The sequence below is a fragment of the Fonsecaea nubica genome, assembly GCF_001646965.1.
Source record: "Fonsecaea nubica strain CBS 269.64 chromosome Unknown Scaff16, whole genome shotgun sequence".
Taxonomy (NCBI): Eukaryota; Fungi; Ascomycota; class Eurotiomycetes; order Chaetothyriales; family Herpotrichiellaceae; genus Fonsecaea; species Fonsecaea nubica.
In genome coordinates, this window is record NW_019173689.1 from 239,065 (window position 1) to 254,270 (window position 15,206).

At 52.9% G+C, this 15,206-nt stretch overlaps 7 protein-coding genes across 7 annotated transcripts; 4 read left to right on the forward strand and 3 right to left on the reverse strand.

Annotated features, from left to right (window-relative positions):
* Window positions 1-270: 270 nt before the first annotated feature.
* AYO20_03449 (hypothetical protein) lies at window positions 271-1,914 on the reverse strand (the record flags this gene model as incomplete). The annotated part of the gene is made up of 1 exon (XM_022641752.1): window positions 271-1,914. One exon carries the CDS (start codon window positions 1,912-1,914, stop codon window positions 271-273), a length of 1,644 nt encoding a protein of 547 aa, XP_022502285.1.
* A 713-nt stretch (window positions 1,915-2,627) lies between these two features.
* Window positions 2,628-3,417, reverse strand: AYO20_03450 (hypothetical protein; the record flags this gene model as incomplete). The annotated part of the gene is made up of 3 exons (XM_022641753.1): window positions 2,628-2,814; window positions 2,874-3,196; window positions 3,253-3,417. The coding sequence occupies 3 exons, from the start codon at window positions 3,415-3,417 to the stop codon at window positions 2,628-2,630; spliced, it is 675 nt and encodes a 224-aa protein (XP_022502286.1).
* Window positions 3,418-4,618: 1,201 nt separating this feature from the next.
* On the forward strand, window positions 4,619-5,789 carry AYO20_03451 (hypothetical protein; the record flags this gene model as incomplete). Its single annotated transcript, XM_022641754.1, has 3 exons — window positions 4,619-4,774; window positions 4,870-4,943; window positions 4,997-5,789. The coding sequence occupies 3 exons, from the start codon at window positions 4,619-4,621 to the stop codon at window positions 5,787-5,789; spliced, it is 1,023 nt and encodes a 340-aa protein (XP_022502287.1).
* Window positions 5,790-6,795: 1,006 nt separating this feature from the next.
* Window positions 6,796-8,061, forward strand: AYO20_03452 (hypothetical protein; the record flags this gene model as incomplete). The annotated part of the gene is made up of 2 exons (XM_022641755.1): window positions 6,796-6,905; window positions 6,963-8,061. The coding sequence occupies 2 exons, from the start codon at window positions 6,796-6,798 to the stop codon at window positions 8,059-8,061; spliced, it is 1,209 nt and encodes a 402-aa protein (XP_022502288.1).
* A 420-nt stretch (window positions 8,062-8,481) lies between these two features.
* On the forward strand, window positions 8,482-8,820 carry AYO20_03453 (hypothetical protein; the record flags this gene model as incomplete). The annotated part of the gene is made up of 1 exon (XM_022641756.1): window positions 8,482-8,820. The coding sequence occupies one exon, from the start codon at window positions 8,482-8,484 to the stop codon at window positions 8,818-8,820; it is 339 nt and encodes a 112-aa protein (XP_022502289.1).
* A 1,449-nt stretch (window positions 8,821-10,269) lies between these two features.
* On the forward strand, window positions 10,270-12,466 carry AYO20_03454 (hypothetical protein; the record flags this gene model as incomplete). Its single annotated transcript, XM_022641757.1, has 3 exons — window positions 10,270-10,378; window positions 10,448-10,963; window positions 11,040-12,466. 3 exons carry the CDS (start codon window positions 10,270-10,272, stop codon window positions 12,464-12,466), a joined length of 2,052 nt encoding a protein of 683 aa, XP_022502290.1.
* A 541-nt stretch (window positions 12,467-13,007) lies between these two features.
* Window positions 13,008-14,036, reverse strand: AYO20_03455 (hypothetical protein; the record flags this gene model as incomplete). The annotated part of the gene is made up of 1 exon (XM_022641758.1): window positions 13,008-14,036. The coding sequence occupies one exon, from the start codon at window positions 14,034-14,036 to the stop codon at window positions 13,008-13,010; it is 1,029 nt and encodes a 342-aa protein (XP_022502291.1).
* Window positions 14,037-15,206: the final 1,170 nt, after the last annotated feature.

Genomic DNA, 15,206 nt, shown 5'->3' on the forward strand with positions numbered 1-15,206 from the left:
CGCAGCTTGAGACTTTGGTTGGAGGGTCGTAAAATGAGCTAGTACAAATACGGTAAGGGCAGATATCCTACTCTACATACAGGTATACTGTCCAAGCGTACCTAGGCACCTCCTTGTACTCAACCAGTACATCTGCAAGGATACCCGGTGCTCAAGACAGCTCAGAGACAGGACAAGGCAGATTCCACACGTTACAAGATAAAGTGGGATGATATGGGATTTTCGAGCTAGATGGGGTCTAAATGGCGAGTCACAACATACACACAATGGTTACTGAATCTCAACAGCCCGGCCACATGAGGCCTCAGCAAGCCGTGCGGCCTCCCGTTGTAGCTCCAGCTTCTCATCTGTCGTAAGATCGCTCTTCGCCTTCGGGACCCTGCCCCAGATCGTGACCAGCACCAAAGCCACACCACCAGCACCCACGCCGAGCCAGAAGGTGTTCTTGTAGCTTTGTCTTAGCCCCGATCCCTCCACAGTGTATGATTGAATAATGTCGCAGAACCCCAGGAGCAGAGCAAAGCCCAGCTGCAAAACCGAATTGATCAGTCCACCTGCCAATCCCTGTCGTGCCCTGGGCAGCTGTGTGGTAATAAAGACAGCCAGGAGATTGTACGAGAGATCGATGCCAATCGTACCCAGAATGCATGCCGGGAAGACCCAGGCCCAATATTTTCCACCTTCTGGAATCAAAGCAAGAAGCAGCTGAGCCCCAATTCCCCCTAGACATGAAATGATCAAGAGCAGGCGACCCGAGACCAGGTGGAGGATGAACCCTTCCAAAGTACTTATGATGACTCCCCCAACCACCATTGGCGTCCACCATGCGACAACCTGGATAGAAGTGGCACCCATGATGTTCTGGAAGTACAAGGTGCCGTAGAGCAACAGGACGCCAATGTTTCCATAGAGGAATAGCATCGCAATGATGAGTTGCACCATGCATGGGACCGTGAAGATGTCACCAGGTAGTAATGGGTACTGGGCTTTCCAACCCTCCACATAGACGGCGACCAATAGCAATATGCATCCAACGCAAAACAAGGTGGGGATATAAGGTGTTTGCCAGCCTCGTTGAGCATGTGCTGATTCAGTGATTGCGAAAACCACAAGGACCAACCCGGGCACGATCGTCATGACACCGAGCCAATCCATGGGAATTTTGTTCTTCCGCCGTTCTTTCCGATCATTGGGTATAGATAGAATCGAGGTGAAGGCGGTAGTGGTGACAAGAAAGGCCCCGATCCAGAAGAACCAGCCCCAACGCAGAAACTGGCTGACCAGGCCGCCACAGAAAATTCCCACGAAAAATCCGACAACGGCGAAAGTGCCATACAATGCAAAAACCAGGTTCTTGCGCGGCCCAGGCCGATAAGCACTCCCCATCAGCATAACCCCTGTCGGCAGATAGGCGGCTGCTCCAAGGCCTTGCAACGCTCGACAGAAGACCAACATGAGCGGAGAAGTACTGAAGCCACAGACAATGCTCCATATCAACAGCCAAACCAAGCCAGCGATATATACAGGGAATCCCCCGAACATGTCACCAAGCCTGCCAAACACCAGAAGCATGCTCGCAATAACCAAAGAGGGAGCTGTAGCTGGCCAGACAATAGATGATTGAGGAATCCCGAGCTCTTCGATGAGCGTGGGTAGTATGACATTGAACCCCGCAACAAAATATTCCGTTATAATCTGGGACATCACTATGCTGAACACGAAGGCGAGTTCAGACCAGATTGACCTGAACGTGGGCGGCCGCTCGCGTCCCAGTCTCTCAATCCTTGCGTCCATTGACTCTTCGACTTCAGGCTGTGCATGGTCCTGTCCAGCGAGCGACAGCTCCTGGGACTCGTCCGGAGAGGGGCTGTCGTTTGTCTTTGTGCCCACATTCTCAGAGCCTATTACTTCCATGCTGAGAACCAATGATACTTCAGACCGAGGAGCGAGACGCGCGACGGTAAGTAGAGAGAACAGTTAACAGGTTATCAAGGAAACAAAGAGTGTGCTTGCCAGTCCATTTCAACCAACAGCTTCATCTATACGCGTAGATCAGTAGAACTAAATGAATCAGCGGTGGGCAGATACGACCGGGGCAACTAGGACTAGGTAAGCAAAGGTTGAGAAATGACCATTGCTCCGGCCAAATGCGAGATGAAACGACCCGGACATTGAGATCTGGGCGGGAGGAAGAAGCAGCGGTAGCGGGAATGGTATCAATTGCCATCAAATCACGACTGAAGCATGCGGTTTTAAGATGCCGTGGATGCCCACTCGGGAGCCCATGTGGTAAGAGAAAGTCGAGAAAAGTTGCCAACCGAAATCCACCGAGGATGTAATCGACCGTTTGCCAAGAAGCCCCGTCGTCCGACCATCTCCGTGTCTCCCATCATCTCCGCCATCTCCGCCATCTCCGGTATATCCGAGACGGATCTGTATAGACACGGTCATGCTCAACGTGGGATTGAATTACATTCTGCTGTCAATGCACGTCACTATCTTCCGGTTAAAAATTATACTCAAGCAGCCAAGAAACCCAACTGTAGCCCCTCCCAGGATAGTCTCCCATCCAAATACCTTCCCTGCAGAGTTTGCAGTCCCCTCATTCCCGACGAATGTCTCTGTGCTCAAACAACAACCGGCTGCGGCTTCTCCAGTGTCGTCTCTTCTGCCTTCTCCTCCTCGATCGCAGGTGTACCGGCAGACATTGGCGCTGAAGCCGGCGCAGAGGCAGCTCCAGTTCGATTAGACTCGGCCACTCTTTGGCGATGAAGAGCCAACCCGAAGACTGTCAGGGTAATACCGAAGAGAACGCTGCAACAAAACATTAGCCCGTTTCCTAGATCTCGGTATTTGAAGGAGGTGTGACTCACAATTCAATGCCTCCAAGTCCAGCAGCAGTTCCTGCAAGGGCGACGCCTGCTCTTCTGCTGCTGGAAGCTCTCTCGACGATAGTCCTCGGACTGAGTCCCATGTCCGAAGGCCTAAACGGAGCATGCCAGAAACCGTAGCTTGGTCCTCTGCCATACCAGAAACGACTGTAAAAGCTTGTCCACCTCGACAATAGTGCAAAGCTGACCAGCCAGAAGAGGGTGCCACCCACCTCGAGGGCGAGAATTGCCCAGCGATTGTAGAGCGCTGGCTTGCGAGAAAGGGCGACGAAATAGTACGCAAAGATGATCAACGTTGCTGATGACTGTTGTAAGGTTAGTTCTTGTGACTCTTCACGCATGAAGTGATTGGTCGACTTACGGTGAACAGTGCAATTCCAAAGGCAGGAAAGCCACCCCAGATACCAGTGCTTGCGGCAGTAAAGGCGAGGACAAGAATCGCAATAACAGCCCTCGCACATCCAATTGCGTTGGACCAGCGCGGCATTGGCACGACGGGCCGGGAGGATTGGGACGCACTGGACATCATGAGGGAGGTTGAAGTCGAAAACCGTGAAACTGGCTGGATTGGTGCCTCTTCGATGCTCTGGTTGACCATCTGCTTGAGTAGTAACTGCAAGGACGCGAAGCGGATCGGAGACTACGAGAAGAAATCAAAGCGCTGAAGGACTGGAAAGAACCGTCCAGTTCGTCACCTTTATCACCCAGTCCGAACTTGTGACTCGGGTAATGGTGGCTGCAAGCGTTCGCCAGACAACATACAAAGAATGAAGCCTTGATTCGGCGCGGTCGAAGAGCCTCGCCCAGCATGGTCCATCTTCTATCGTCTCTGATTGGATCAAGCGACAAAGAATGTGCTTGGGGTTTGGACCATAGTCCCATGCGTGGTCGGACCAGCAGACAAAGACTTTGTGCCCTCGGCTGCATTCAGTTGATCACCCTGTGGCGCTGGGCTGGAGACCAGACAGACAAAAGGCGCTGCATGTTTTGGCCCATTGTTCAAGACGGGAAGGCCAGATGAGAGGGAATACAGTGCGGTTGGTGGTCCAACAATGAGGGTTCTGTAGATTTGGCATGTCTTATCACCATGCATCGTTCTGTTCTGGCCATGAAGATGAGATGAGGAGAGTCGATGGATGATTGTTTGTCTCAGGTCGGGGTTCGTATCCGTGGCGCAGTTTCCGACTCGCACTGGCACCACCTGGAATTACGAGGGCGCTCACCAAAAGTACTTACTGTGACAGAAGATTTTCTGAGCTCGTAGGCACTCTTACCTATATCTTAGCTATAAGTTAGAGCTAATAGGCGTCAGCTTAGCCTATATTCTCAGTCTTGCTAGGTGCTGTAGGCACTGAGAATTGATCTCCGATATCTCCGGGGCCGCTGTAAGGGGCAACGAGAATAAAATCTGTTGTCTTTTGATCAGTTGGTCATTCTATTACTAGCGTTGACAATACTTTTGGTGCGCGCCTCGGTACAACTAGTGACATCAGCATCAAATCAGTCTTGATGGCCTCTCAATCGAGTTGATTATACCACAATTGATCTTGCAGCTTTGTCCATACGCGGTTCCGAATACAGAGCGCCTTTACCCAGCTTCTCCAAAGCTCCGTGTTTGATATAAACGGTTTAGTGGAGGCTTTCTGTGTCTTTTAGAGAAAAAGCACCAAAACAAACACCAACCTTCGCATTCGTCCTCTCCTACGACACAACACAACTCCTGAGCTATGCTTTCTCAATGTAGCAGACGCTCTCTATTGAGAACTGGCCATATATCTCGGCAAATCAGCGGCCAAACCAGAACGATAGTAGGGTATACGAAAACACAATTTCCGCTGAACACAGGCGCCGAGATCCCCGCCATAGGGTTCGGAACGTGGCAGGTAAGTTCAATTCTCGCTCGAGCAAACTATCCTAGCCCAATCAAAGGTGTCGCTGGAACAGCTGCACATGACTACACAGTGTCTGACTTGCGTAGGACAAAGAAGCACAGGAAGACGCAGTGGCCGAGGCATTGAAGGTGGGGTATCGACATATCGATACAGCACGGATGTAAGAGTCTCATCACTACAGTTGACCAGAGCCTGGACGCTGAGTCCTTCCAGATATGGCACAGAGCCTGGTGTCGCTAGAGGCATCAAAAGGTCGGGCATCCCGCGAAGCGACATTTTCCTCACCACCAAGCTGTGGAACAATTCACACCATCCCGACGACGTGGAAAAGGCATGCGATGCCTCACTCAAGGACCTTCAAACCGACTATCTCGACCTTTACCTGATGCATTGGCCCTCGCCCTGGGCGAGGGGCGACAAAATGAGGCCCATGAAGGACAACAAGATAGTCCCTGGTGATACGGACTACGTCGAAACCTACCGAGCTATGGAGAAACTGGTGGCCAAGGGCAAGTGTCGCGCCATCGGCGTGAGCAACTTCTCCCATGCAGAAATGGAGAGGCTGCTGAGAGAAACCTCGATCGTCCCGGCCGCACATCAAATGGAACTGCATCCGTATCTGATACAGGCGGATTTCTCGACATGGCACAAGTCAAAGGGCATCCACATTACTCAATACTCTCCGTTTGGAAACCAGAACGAGATCTACGACAAAGGCAAGAACATGGGCAAACTGATCGACGACCCGGTGTTGAAAGAGATCGGGAGGAAATACGGCAAGAACGGGGCGCAAGTGGCCCTAGCATGGGGTATAGCGAAGGGCCATTCCGTGATCCCCAAATCCAAGACGCCGTCGCGGATCAAGGCCAATTTCGAAGGCGACTTCAAGCTCGAGGCTGAGGACGTGAAAAGGATCGATGGACTGGACAAGAAGTTGAGGTTCAATGATCCGTCCGAGTCGTTTGGCTGGAATTTCTACGCCGATCTCGATGGAAAGAGCACATAAGAACCCATGCCGAAACACACTTGGGCCATGGAGCATGCCGAGCCTTTGTTACAGGACTTGGACATGTCAAGATTGGAACAATGGCTTGGCTGTCATGTTGGTTGGGTCAGGGACCGAGAAGGGCAGTCTTGGGTTGCGTTGTCTGCGTGTCATGTTTGCCTCTTGGAGGTTCCGCTCGCAATGAAGACAGCTAATCGGAAGCTTGGTGGGGTGTGTCATTCCAAACAATCTTCCGAGTATGTACAAGTGCCTGAGTGCATAGCGGTGTGAGGATGCACAGCCTCGCAGTTATGCGTAGGTTCAAGGTGGCCAATTTGGTGAAGGGGGCGAGTCTTTTATTGCTTGGTGCTTGGGTACCTCTTATTCCAAGCCACAGGGGATGCGACGCCCCTTATACGAGTTACCCATGACCTATTGTAAGAAATAATACGGGGTGAAAAGGGCACCGGGGAGCTTCTTGGTCGTGTGCACAACGAGGGCCACAAGCACCGCCGAGAGACCTTGGGCACCACTTGTGGTTTTGTTTGATGACGTTTGCCAGATTCCCGGCGGTGGCAGAGGGGTCCAGATCCCCTGCATCCTTCTTCGATCCCTTTCCCTCTCATTTCCCAAGCTGCCCTTTTATGGCATTTGTTCACACGATCAGCCGCGCCATGCGAACGTAACCCAGAACCCGTAACCCGTACCCGAGCGACTCAGCTGAGCATTTATTTGAGGCTGCCACCACACACACTCGCGCTGGGCTGGCTGGTCGGCTGAACTGGCTGAGCTGGGCTTTGTTTCAAAGGGCTCGTTGGATCTTCAATGGATCTGGATCCTGATTATTCTAATACCGCGATAAAGGACTTTGACCTTGCTGTAATAATCTCCTCTACTCAACTTCTGCCAGGAACTTAATCACAAGAATTTCTTTCTTTCTCTTTTTCCCTCGTCTGTGGCGGCCCATCCTTCCGCCAACTTCACCCTTGCGCACCTTAGGGTCGGGTCGCGTGCTCAATTACCAGAAATGGTCGCTACGGTGAAAACAGTCAACGGCCTTTCCAGCCTCGCTTCAGGCATAGGACGTGTTTCTAAGAGGCTTATTGCTTCTTATGTACTTGACTGGATTCTTATACTGTAAGAAACTGGGCCGAAACGCATAGTTCAGCTGCAAGAAGTTAACCATTGCTCTAGGGGAACAGCTGCAGTAGGCGGCGCCTTTTCCAAGATCCACGGAAACAAACACCCCTTCTCGCTTCAAGATCCAGATATCTCCTATCCTTACCATGAGGATACTGTCACAGTTCCAGTCCTCATCGTCGTCGCCATCATCGCACCCGGCGTCATCACTGCCGCCATCTCCTTGCTTTTCATCCCCGGACCGACCGCCCATCGATCAACCCCCAAGGCGTTGCTCTGGCGCCGAAAGCTCTGGGAGTGGAATGCAGCATGGATGGGCCTTGGTGTTGCCCTTGCAGGAGCATTCGTCATCACCGAAGGCCTGAAAGATTTGGCTGGGAAACCCCGGCCGTTTTTGCTTGCCGTGTGCGATCCAGACTTGAGTCCTGAGGCCATCCGCAGACACCGTGTGGGTGGACTGGGGACCTCGATAGATTCGGCCACGCCGATCCTGGTCGACTGGCATATCTGTCGCACCACCGACCAGAGCAAATTGCGGAATGCCTTTGCGAGTTGGCCGTCGGGGCATTCGAGCTTCAGCTGGGCGGGCATGCTCTATCTCACATTTTTCATATGCGCCAAATTCGCTGTTCAAATCCCTTTCTTGTCACCCAGTTCCGAAAGTGCGCGACAGATGTCGGCATTTGATGAAGAGGAGGAACTAGGCAAAGACTCTATAACTACCTCCTCTTCCCACCAGCGGGCTCTTCCTCCTCGCAACCAAGCAGCAGCGCCCCCCATATATCTGCTCATCATTGCATTCATTCCCATCGCCGTTGCCATGTTCATCTCGGTGTCGCGGTATTTCGACAATCGTCACGCAGGGTTCGACATCATTTCGGGTTCCTTGCTCGGTATTTTCACCGCGTGGTTGGGGTTTCGGTGGTATCATCTGCCAATTCAGGGAGGAAGTGGATGGGCTTGGGGAGCGAGAAGTCGTGATCGAGCATTCTGGTTGGGCGTAGGGCGCGCGGGCTACGTAGGCGATGAAGGCTGGGAGGCTGCGAAGCTGACTGCGCACAACCGAGGTCTGGAAGCTGGTCAACAGGTCACAACGGGTGGGTTGCCTGATCAGCAGGATGCGACGGAAACCGTTGTGGCAAACAGAGTTTAGGAAATAGAAGATGAAACCCGAATAACAACTGCATTTGCTCCAGAGGAGCACTTTTGATGAAATTGCAGCCGAGACATTGTCACTAGGCACGTGTTGACAAGGTCAATGACGATCGAATGACTTCAAGACAATGTCTGCCAAGTGGTCCCAGAATCTAACAAAGTCAAGCTTGATATCTGTAAGAATCGTTTAATGTAAAGATGATGGGGTGGGACAATTGAGTGATGAGGCGACACGAAGGTGAAAGTCAAACTCAAGGTTGGACGGTGTGGCGGCTCAGAACCTTCGTATTTCGATAATATGGGGGGGACGGTGATGATTTCATCACCAAGACACGTCAACGTGTAGAGTACAACAACACGAAACTCCGGATATCTTGATTCTCCATCCCTCGTCCATGCCTCAAAAAGAGCCACCAAGATGTCGACCTCGTCAGACCGCGACACTAAGAAACCGTCGCTCCCCAAATTCGAGCCACTCCCGCCCACCAATTTCCTCAATCGACTGATCAACCGCATCCTCGCTCCGCTGTTCTACCTCGTCTTCACCCTGGTGACCAGCATCATCATTGTCCCGGTCTATGTCATGATCGACAGCTTCAGGCACGGCCGCAACAGGTCTGGCGGCGAGCGTGTCTCGAGGGACGAGTCCGGCCGGTACCCAGGCCAGCCGGACAGGACCAATAAAGTCTCCAGCTTCCTGCGCGAGTATGGACGGAGTTATGGTGGGACGAGGAAGTCTGAGAGGGTGGAACAGTGATCTGAAGAGAAGATCAATCTGTCCCTCGCTAAAAGGCGTCTTTGAGGAATATACAGACACTCTTGGTTCCCACCAGTCATGATCTTTGTGCCAGCTACGGTCGATACGAGTATCTTTTGTTGCCAGCGAGTTGAGTATATGTTTGATGGTGCAGATGATCTCAAAAACTACTCGAGGAACTTCCCGTCGTCGACAGCATCCGGCAGGCAACCCCAGATGGTGCTGCCACGAGCGTGACATTAAGGACGCTCGTCCCCAGTTTAGGAGTCGTGCTGAGAACACGCTGAAACCCAACGAATATCACAGCGAGCCTCGAATGTTTGGGGGCAGAAACTCCATGGGCGAATAGAGGAGGCGCAGCCACTCTCCTCTACTGCACGAAGACAGGATATCTATCGAAAGACTTACTAGAGACAGCTTCCCCAGTCCAGTCCTCTAGGCGAGCTATATTCAATGTAAGATCTCATGTCGGCGCTGCACAAATGCGTCAAAAACGAGGCTTGCTTTACTGCCTAAAGATGGATCTGTGAGCAAGTCGCAAGCATCACAACCACGCACACCGAATTGCAGGGGATCTCAACTCTCAAATCTCGACGCGAGGCCCTCGTCCGCACGCCATCGTTATTGCCTACAAGGTGCAGGGCCACATGGACAGAGCTGGCGATGGCAATGGCTTCTGCCTACTTGGTACGGAACCCTGCACGCGGCTCGACTCTGGTGGCCCCGTGGGGGCGAAGCACAAGGGTGTCGCGAACAGGACTTTTCGCTCTCGCAATAATATATCTCGAATGCCCTTTAAACTTATCAAGCTTTACTCGGTGGCTCGACAAAGAACCTTACTAGGACTGCATTGCTCCGCCTCTCACAAGCCGTCTGCCTCACCCGGCTCTGCAGATGACCCTGCACAACAACCGGGTTGGCTGCATGTTTGATTCGCGACGTTCTGGAGGACGTGCAGAACGCGAGGCAAACTAAGCCGACTAGCCTTCCCGCTCCAAAGTCCTGAGCCTCATTTGCGGCACAGAATCAACCCAGGGGTGGTTTCAAGCGTGGTTGTCATTTTCACATCTACCAACTATAGGCCAGAAGAAGTGATCTTTCAGGCGGACATCAACCGCTACTACTCCTCTACTTGCGCGAATGTTTCGCAGCAACAGGGAATCTCGCCTGATTTTGGCCATGTCTATCATAGTGCATTGCATGGGTTTCTTCCCCCAGCCCGCGACCGTTCCGCCAAATGGCGAATGGTTACGAAGAGCCTGGTCGGCCGGTGTACCCGCAAGTGGCCATGTGCAACCTCTATTTACCTCTCATGGATCAAAGTTAGGTGTTGGGCCTATTCGCTTCATATCTTTACTCTATATTCTGTCCTCACAAAGCGCTGTCAACTTCTGAAAGCTTTCTGCGTCTGGTCCACCGTGTCATATGGAGAGCCAAAACAGAAGTCCGATGTTGACACAGTCAAACCCACCGCAGCTAGAACTTGAAGAAACCGAAACCCTTTCGTCTGACTTCGCTGGCAATAATGAAGCGAAAACCTCGTTCTTGGGGAGTGAAGGTGGGTCTGTCAAGTACAACATCTTGGGTTGTGGCCCTCCTGTCGACAGCTGGTAACGCTCTCTGTTAGCCGAACGAACTCTCGAGAACGAAGAAGATCAAAAGCAACCTACCTTTGGCAGCTATAGCCTCTTGCACAAGAACGGAAGAGAACGACATGGAATTGTCAGCGCATGGAGAGCGGGTAACAAAGCTCGGATCCCGCTCCTCAGCATGTGCTGCCTGATCATCATGTTAGCAATTCTCGCTGCCATGATTATCATTCTGGTCGTTTCGGATGGCAAAGATGTTGAGTCGTGGGGAGCTACCACTATGCAAATTGGCCATCGTTACCATTACTGGCAGGTCAGCGTCAGTGCCTGGCTTGCCCTGGCCAATTTCCTCCTCTCGAAGACGCTCGCCGTCATGTTTGCCGAGGCCGTCGCGGTTTCCTGGTGGGTGGACGCCATCCGTGGCCAGACCTTGAAGAGACTTCATTTCCGCTGGGCCGTCGGCAATTCTATACACACGGTGGCATTCCATTGGAGGCTATGGGGCTGGATATGTGTTGGGAGTCTAGCATTCACCATCTTTGCTGGGCTAGAAGGTAATGATCTCCTCTCATGGTCTTCTATTATCATCCAATAACCCTGGCGGGTATGGCTAGCTGACGAGGAATACAGTGGTGCTACAACAAGCCAGTTCTTCGACCACAGTTTTGTCAGAGATCAGCCGAAACATGACCTCGGAGCTTCCTAGTGCTCTTCCTGCTGGATTCTCTGGCGTAGTGGCGGCAATCGGCCACGATACCTTCGGCGTGGTTTATTTCACGCCGCCCTTTATTCAAGTCCTTCAAGATTACAAGGTCCAGGCACCTGTCGCACTCGACTTGAAAGGCTGTGGCTCTACTTCCAACGTATCATGTGTCGCGCGTCTACCCGGACTGGGCTTCCAGTATACCTGCAATGCGACCCGGAGTTCGCTGCTGAACCCTCTAGCGGCGGATTCCAATGGTACTGTTCATCAACCGCCCAACACGGTTTTTCAGGTCAATGTCACCACTGGGATTCATTGGGAGATTGGACTCAGCACGCTCTGGCAGGACAAGAAAGGGTATGTGGGTGAAACGGTTACAAATCGACAATGCACTCTTTTGCCTGCTATGGTGGAGTACATGGTCAATGTCACGCAGGGAGTGGCAACACTACAGCAACCTACATCTACCATAAACTGGACAATTTCCCCCACCGATCCCTACGAGCAGAATATTGCCGTCGACAAAGTTTTGGATTTGCTCCCTATCCCAGACCATGACAAGACACTGATACACACCTGGGAAAGTCAGGACGACCCTACATCTGGTCAGCACAGCACGCTGGGAGGTATCGCGCTGGCATTTTCCAGCCTCTTCGGCTCGAGCATCGTTATCAAGAGCGACGTCACCAACTCCGGATCCGACGTTGCAGTGACGGGGTCCTTTGCCGCGCCCTATGCAATCTTCGAGCACGGCACAGGCAGCATTGAACTGGCACTGAACAACACCTACGCATCCCCGATGAGCGCCTTGCTTTCGAACATGAGGGACATCATGTTCCGCAGCTCCGTGGCCGTCGCGACGCAAAAGGTGGGCGACTATATGTTCCCGAACGCGTCGGCGCTGGACGTGCAGACGTCGACTGTGCCCGTCCACAACGTCACCACTGTGGGCCAATATCAAATCTACCACACTGTGTACCGGACCAACCGGACCATCCTCGGCGTCGCGGTCGGCCTCATGCTGTTGGCCATTACGGCGATCCTGCCGCTCTACGACGGCTATTGGCTGCTCGGCAGGAAGATCAGCCTGTCGCCCTTCGAGGTGGCCAAGGCGCTGCACTACTCGACCGTGGTCGACGAGCGAACCGGCACCAGAGTGCCCTACAGCGTCCTCGACGTCGACGACGGTGGGCCCGATCGCGCACCGCAGTCCGGCTCGAACCTGTCCGCCGACGAACTGGTCAAGATCCTGGGCTCGCGAAAAGTGCGCTACGGCGAGGTCGCACCTAATATCCTCGGGCTGGGGCCGGTCGAGTATACCGACCCAGCCAGGGCGGGAAGACTCTACGCTTGATTTTCAGGGTTGGATATGGCGTGGTGTGCTGTGGCCATACATGTATAATGATATCACCCGTTCACGGCGGCCCTTGGTAAACAAAACTCCTGATTTAGTTGTTGGTTTTCCCACGACCGCTGAGCTAAGCTAAGCTATTCCATTCCATTCTATTACGCATAAATCAGTAATCTTATTGTGTGGATTAGATACCTCACTCACTGTGTGTGTGTGTGTGTGTGTGGGTGTGTGTGCGCACGAAGCTACGTCTGTCGTGGTATCTCATCAGACTCCGTCCGGAGTCTGCTGCGTGGAGCCGAATATAGACAGCCTCCCAGGTCCTGTTCATTACAGAAAGCAAGCCCGGTAACAGAGAAACCAAAAAATGGGTGTTGGGGCAGACAGAACTACTTTTCTTCTTTTTATCCAGCATTATCACTTTGATGGGAAATGGCCGCGGTATTAGTACATGTCATTTTTCACGTGAGCACGACAACGAAGAAGGAGAAGGAGAAGAAGAGGGAGGCAGAAGAGATTATCATTACTACTCTCGAGCCATGACTCAATGAGCCACGCCATTGGTGCCGTTGACGCCGTTGACGCCATTCTTCTTGCCCTCGACGCCATCATAGTCAATGGCGAAGCTGTAGGTATCGTCGTAGTGCATGTCCCAGTACAGGTCCCAGATCTTTGCGGTGAGGGGCCCGACCTTGCCGTCCTGGACTGGCACGCCGTCGAGGGAGGTGATGGGCATGATGCCGCCGGCAGTGGTGCACATGAACATCTCGTCGCAGTGGTAAGCCAGCTCGACGGGGACAAAGTCCAGGCGGACCTCGAGGCCGAGCTTGTTGGCCACGTCGAAGACGCTCTTGCGCGTCACGCCCTCGAGAACTCCCCGTGCAGGCGTGTACAGGACCCGGTCCTTGATCAGCACGATGTTGAAGCCCGAGCCCTCGGTGATGTTGCCGTCGCCGTCGGTCAGGAACGGGTAGTTGGCGCCCCGGTCATTGGCCTCCAACATGGCCCTCGTCAGATCTCCCCACTGCAGATTCTTCACCGTCGGGTCCATGCAGCCTGGGGGCGTCCGGCGCACTGTCCTTGCGATAATCGCGCTGCCCGAGCCCTGCAGCTGCATCTCAGGCTCCATGACCCAGAGGTACGGCGTAATAAAGAGGTACAGGCTATTCGTCAAGTCCTCGGGGTTCTGCGTGCCCCGAACGCCCTTCAGGCCACGTGTGACGATCAATTCGACGAAAGCGTCGCGAATGCCGGACTTGGCGACCATGTCGCACAGGATCCGTTTGACCTCGTCGCGTGGGACGGGCAGTTTCAACCGCATCTTCGAGCAGCTCTTTTCCAGCCGCGACAAGTGGTCGTCCAGGCGGAAGAAGCGGCCATCCCAGACGGACGGCACGTCGTAGGTCAAGTCGCTGTGAAGGAAGCCCTGATCCATCAATGGAATGCGTGCCTCGTTGATCGGGTACAATTGGCCTTCGACCCATGCTACGCCCTGGGCGAGCGGGTTGGTCGACTTTTCCAGGAGAGCCTTGCGGGCCTCGTAGGCACCAAAGACTTTGGCCATGGACGCCATTTTGATGATGAATATTCTGTTCTTAACTATCCCGTGTATTTCTGAACGAGTTTTGAGTCGAGATGGGCAAGAGTGTATTGCATTGCCAGCGAGGGGTAAACAGCCTGACCCTTATATGGGATATGGGGAAGTTATCGTGCGGATCTCCGCCTTAGTTGACATTGTAGAAACCAATCATGTGGCCGGGTCTTGCCTGCCTGTTGAGGTAATTCCTGAAGAGGCAATCAAAGAACTACTGGGCATCCTTGATCTTCATGCCCGAGACTTGGGTGGGGGGTGATGGTGAAGCGTAAGAGGGGTGAGGGACATGACAGTGACGGTAGGCATCTGGTGTTTGACATTGCACCCCATTGAGGACCACTGCTGGAGACACGTTGACCCTGTGTTCCACTTCGTCGGTGTTTCTCGCCTGGTCTGTGGTCAACATCAGAGAGAAAAATGGAGCAAAGGAGTCATTGCAGTCAGTATACCGGTATAGGGTTCTCCGACATCTCCTGAGACTCTGCCGTGAACAAGGCTGACTTGGATAATCTGCTCTATTTGTTTGCGACAATTGCAGCTGGATCCTGGTGTATGAAGCAGTATACAAGCATCCAGATCTTCAGTATCTGTCCAGTCCCCGTAACAAAGACTCGTAAGGATGGCAAAAAGTAACCCTGACCGCTCAACAAACTCAGTCGCAGTACCCACAGCAGGTTAAACAGTAGCATATGGAGCACGCACAGCAGTCTTGCGCATCCCAGCCACCTCGAAGCTGTACACTCGTTCCTGCTTGAGAGTTTGTATTGCGGTCGTCCCGTGTCTGGTGAGCAGTGGAATCTGTGGTAGATGATGATATTGTCTGGGTGTCGCAATGGGCGGATTTCAAAGCAGATAGCTCGATACGTCGAGGCTTTGGGGTCTAGTGAGGAGTCTTCACGTAGGAGTCTGAGCTTGAAAGTTCACTTTTTCTCGGTGGTTTGGACACAGGCTTCCGGCCCGCTACAGTATTCCACTGTAGATAGTGTACCTGTTCCACTTCTGCAGGGCCATGGCCCTCGGATAGAGCCATCTCCATGTAGTTAGCCGAATGAAAGGGAAGGAGAGATTCAGTTAGGTTGCAGGGTTGATCTCAGGATAAAGACGAGACTGATCAAGTTCAGGTAGTGTGGTGTTGGAACAGAAAAGTGA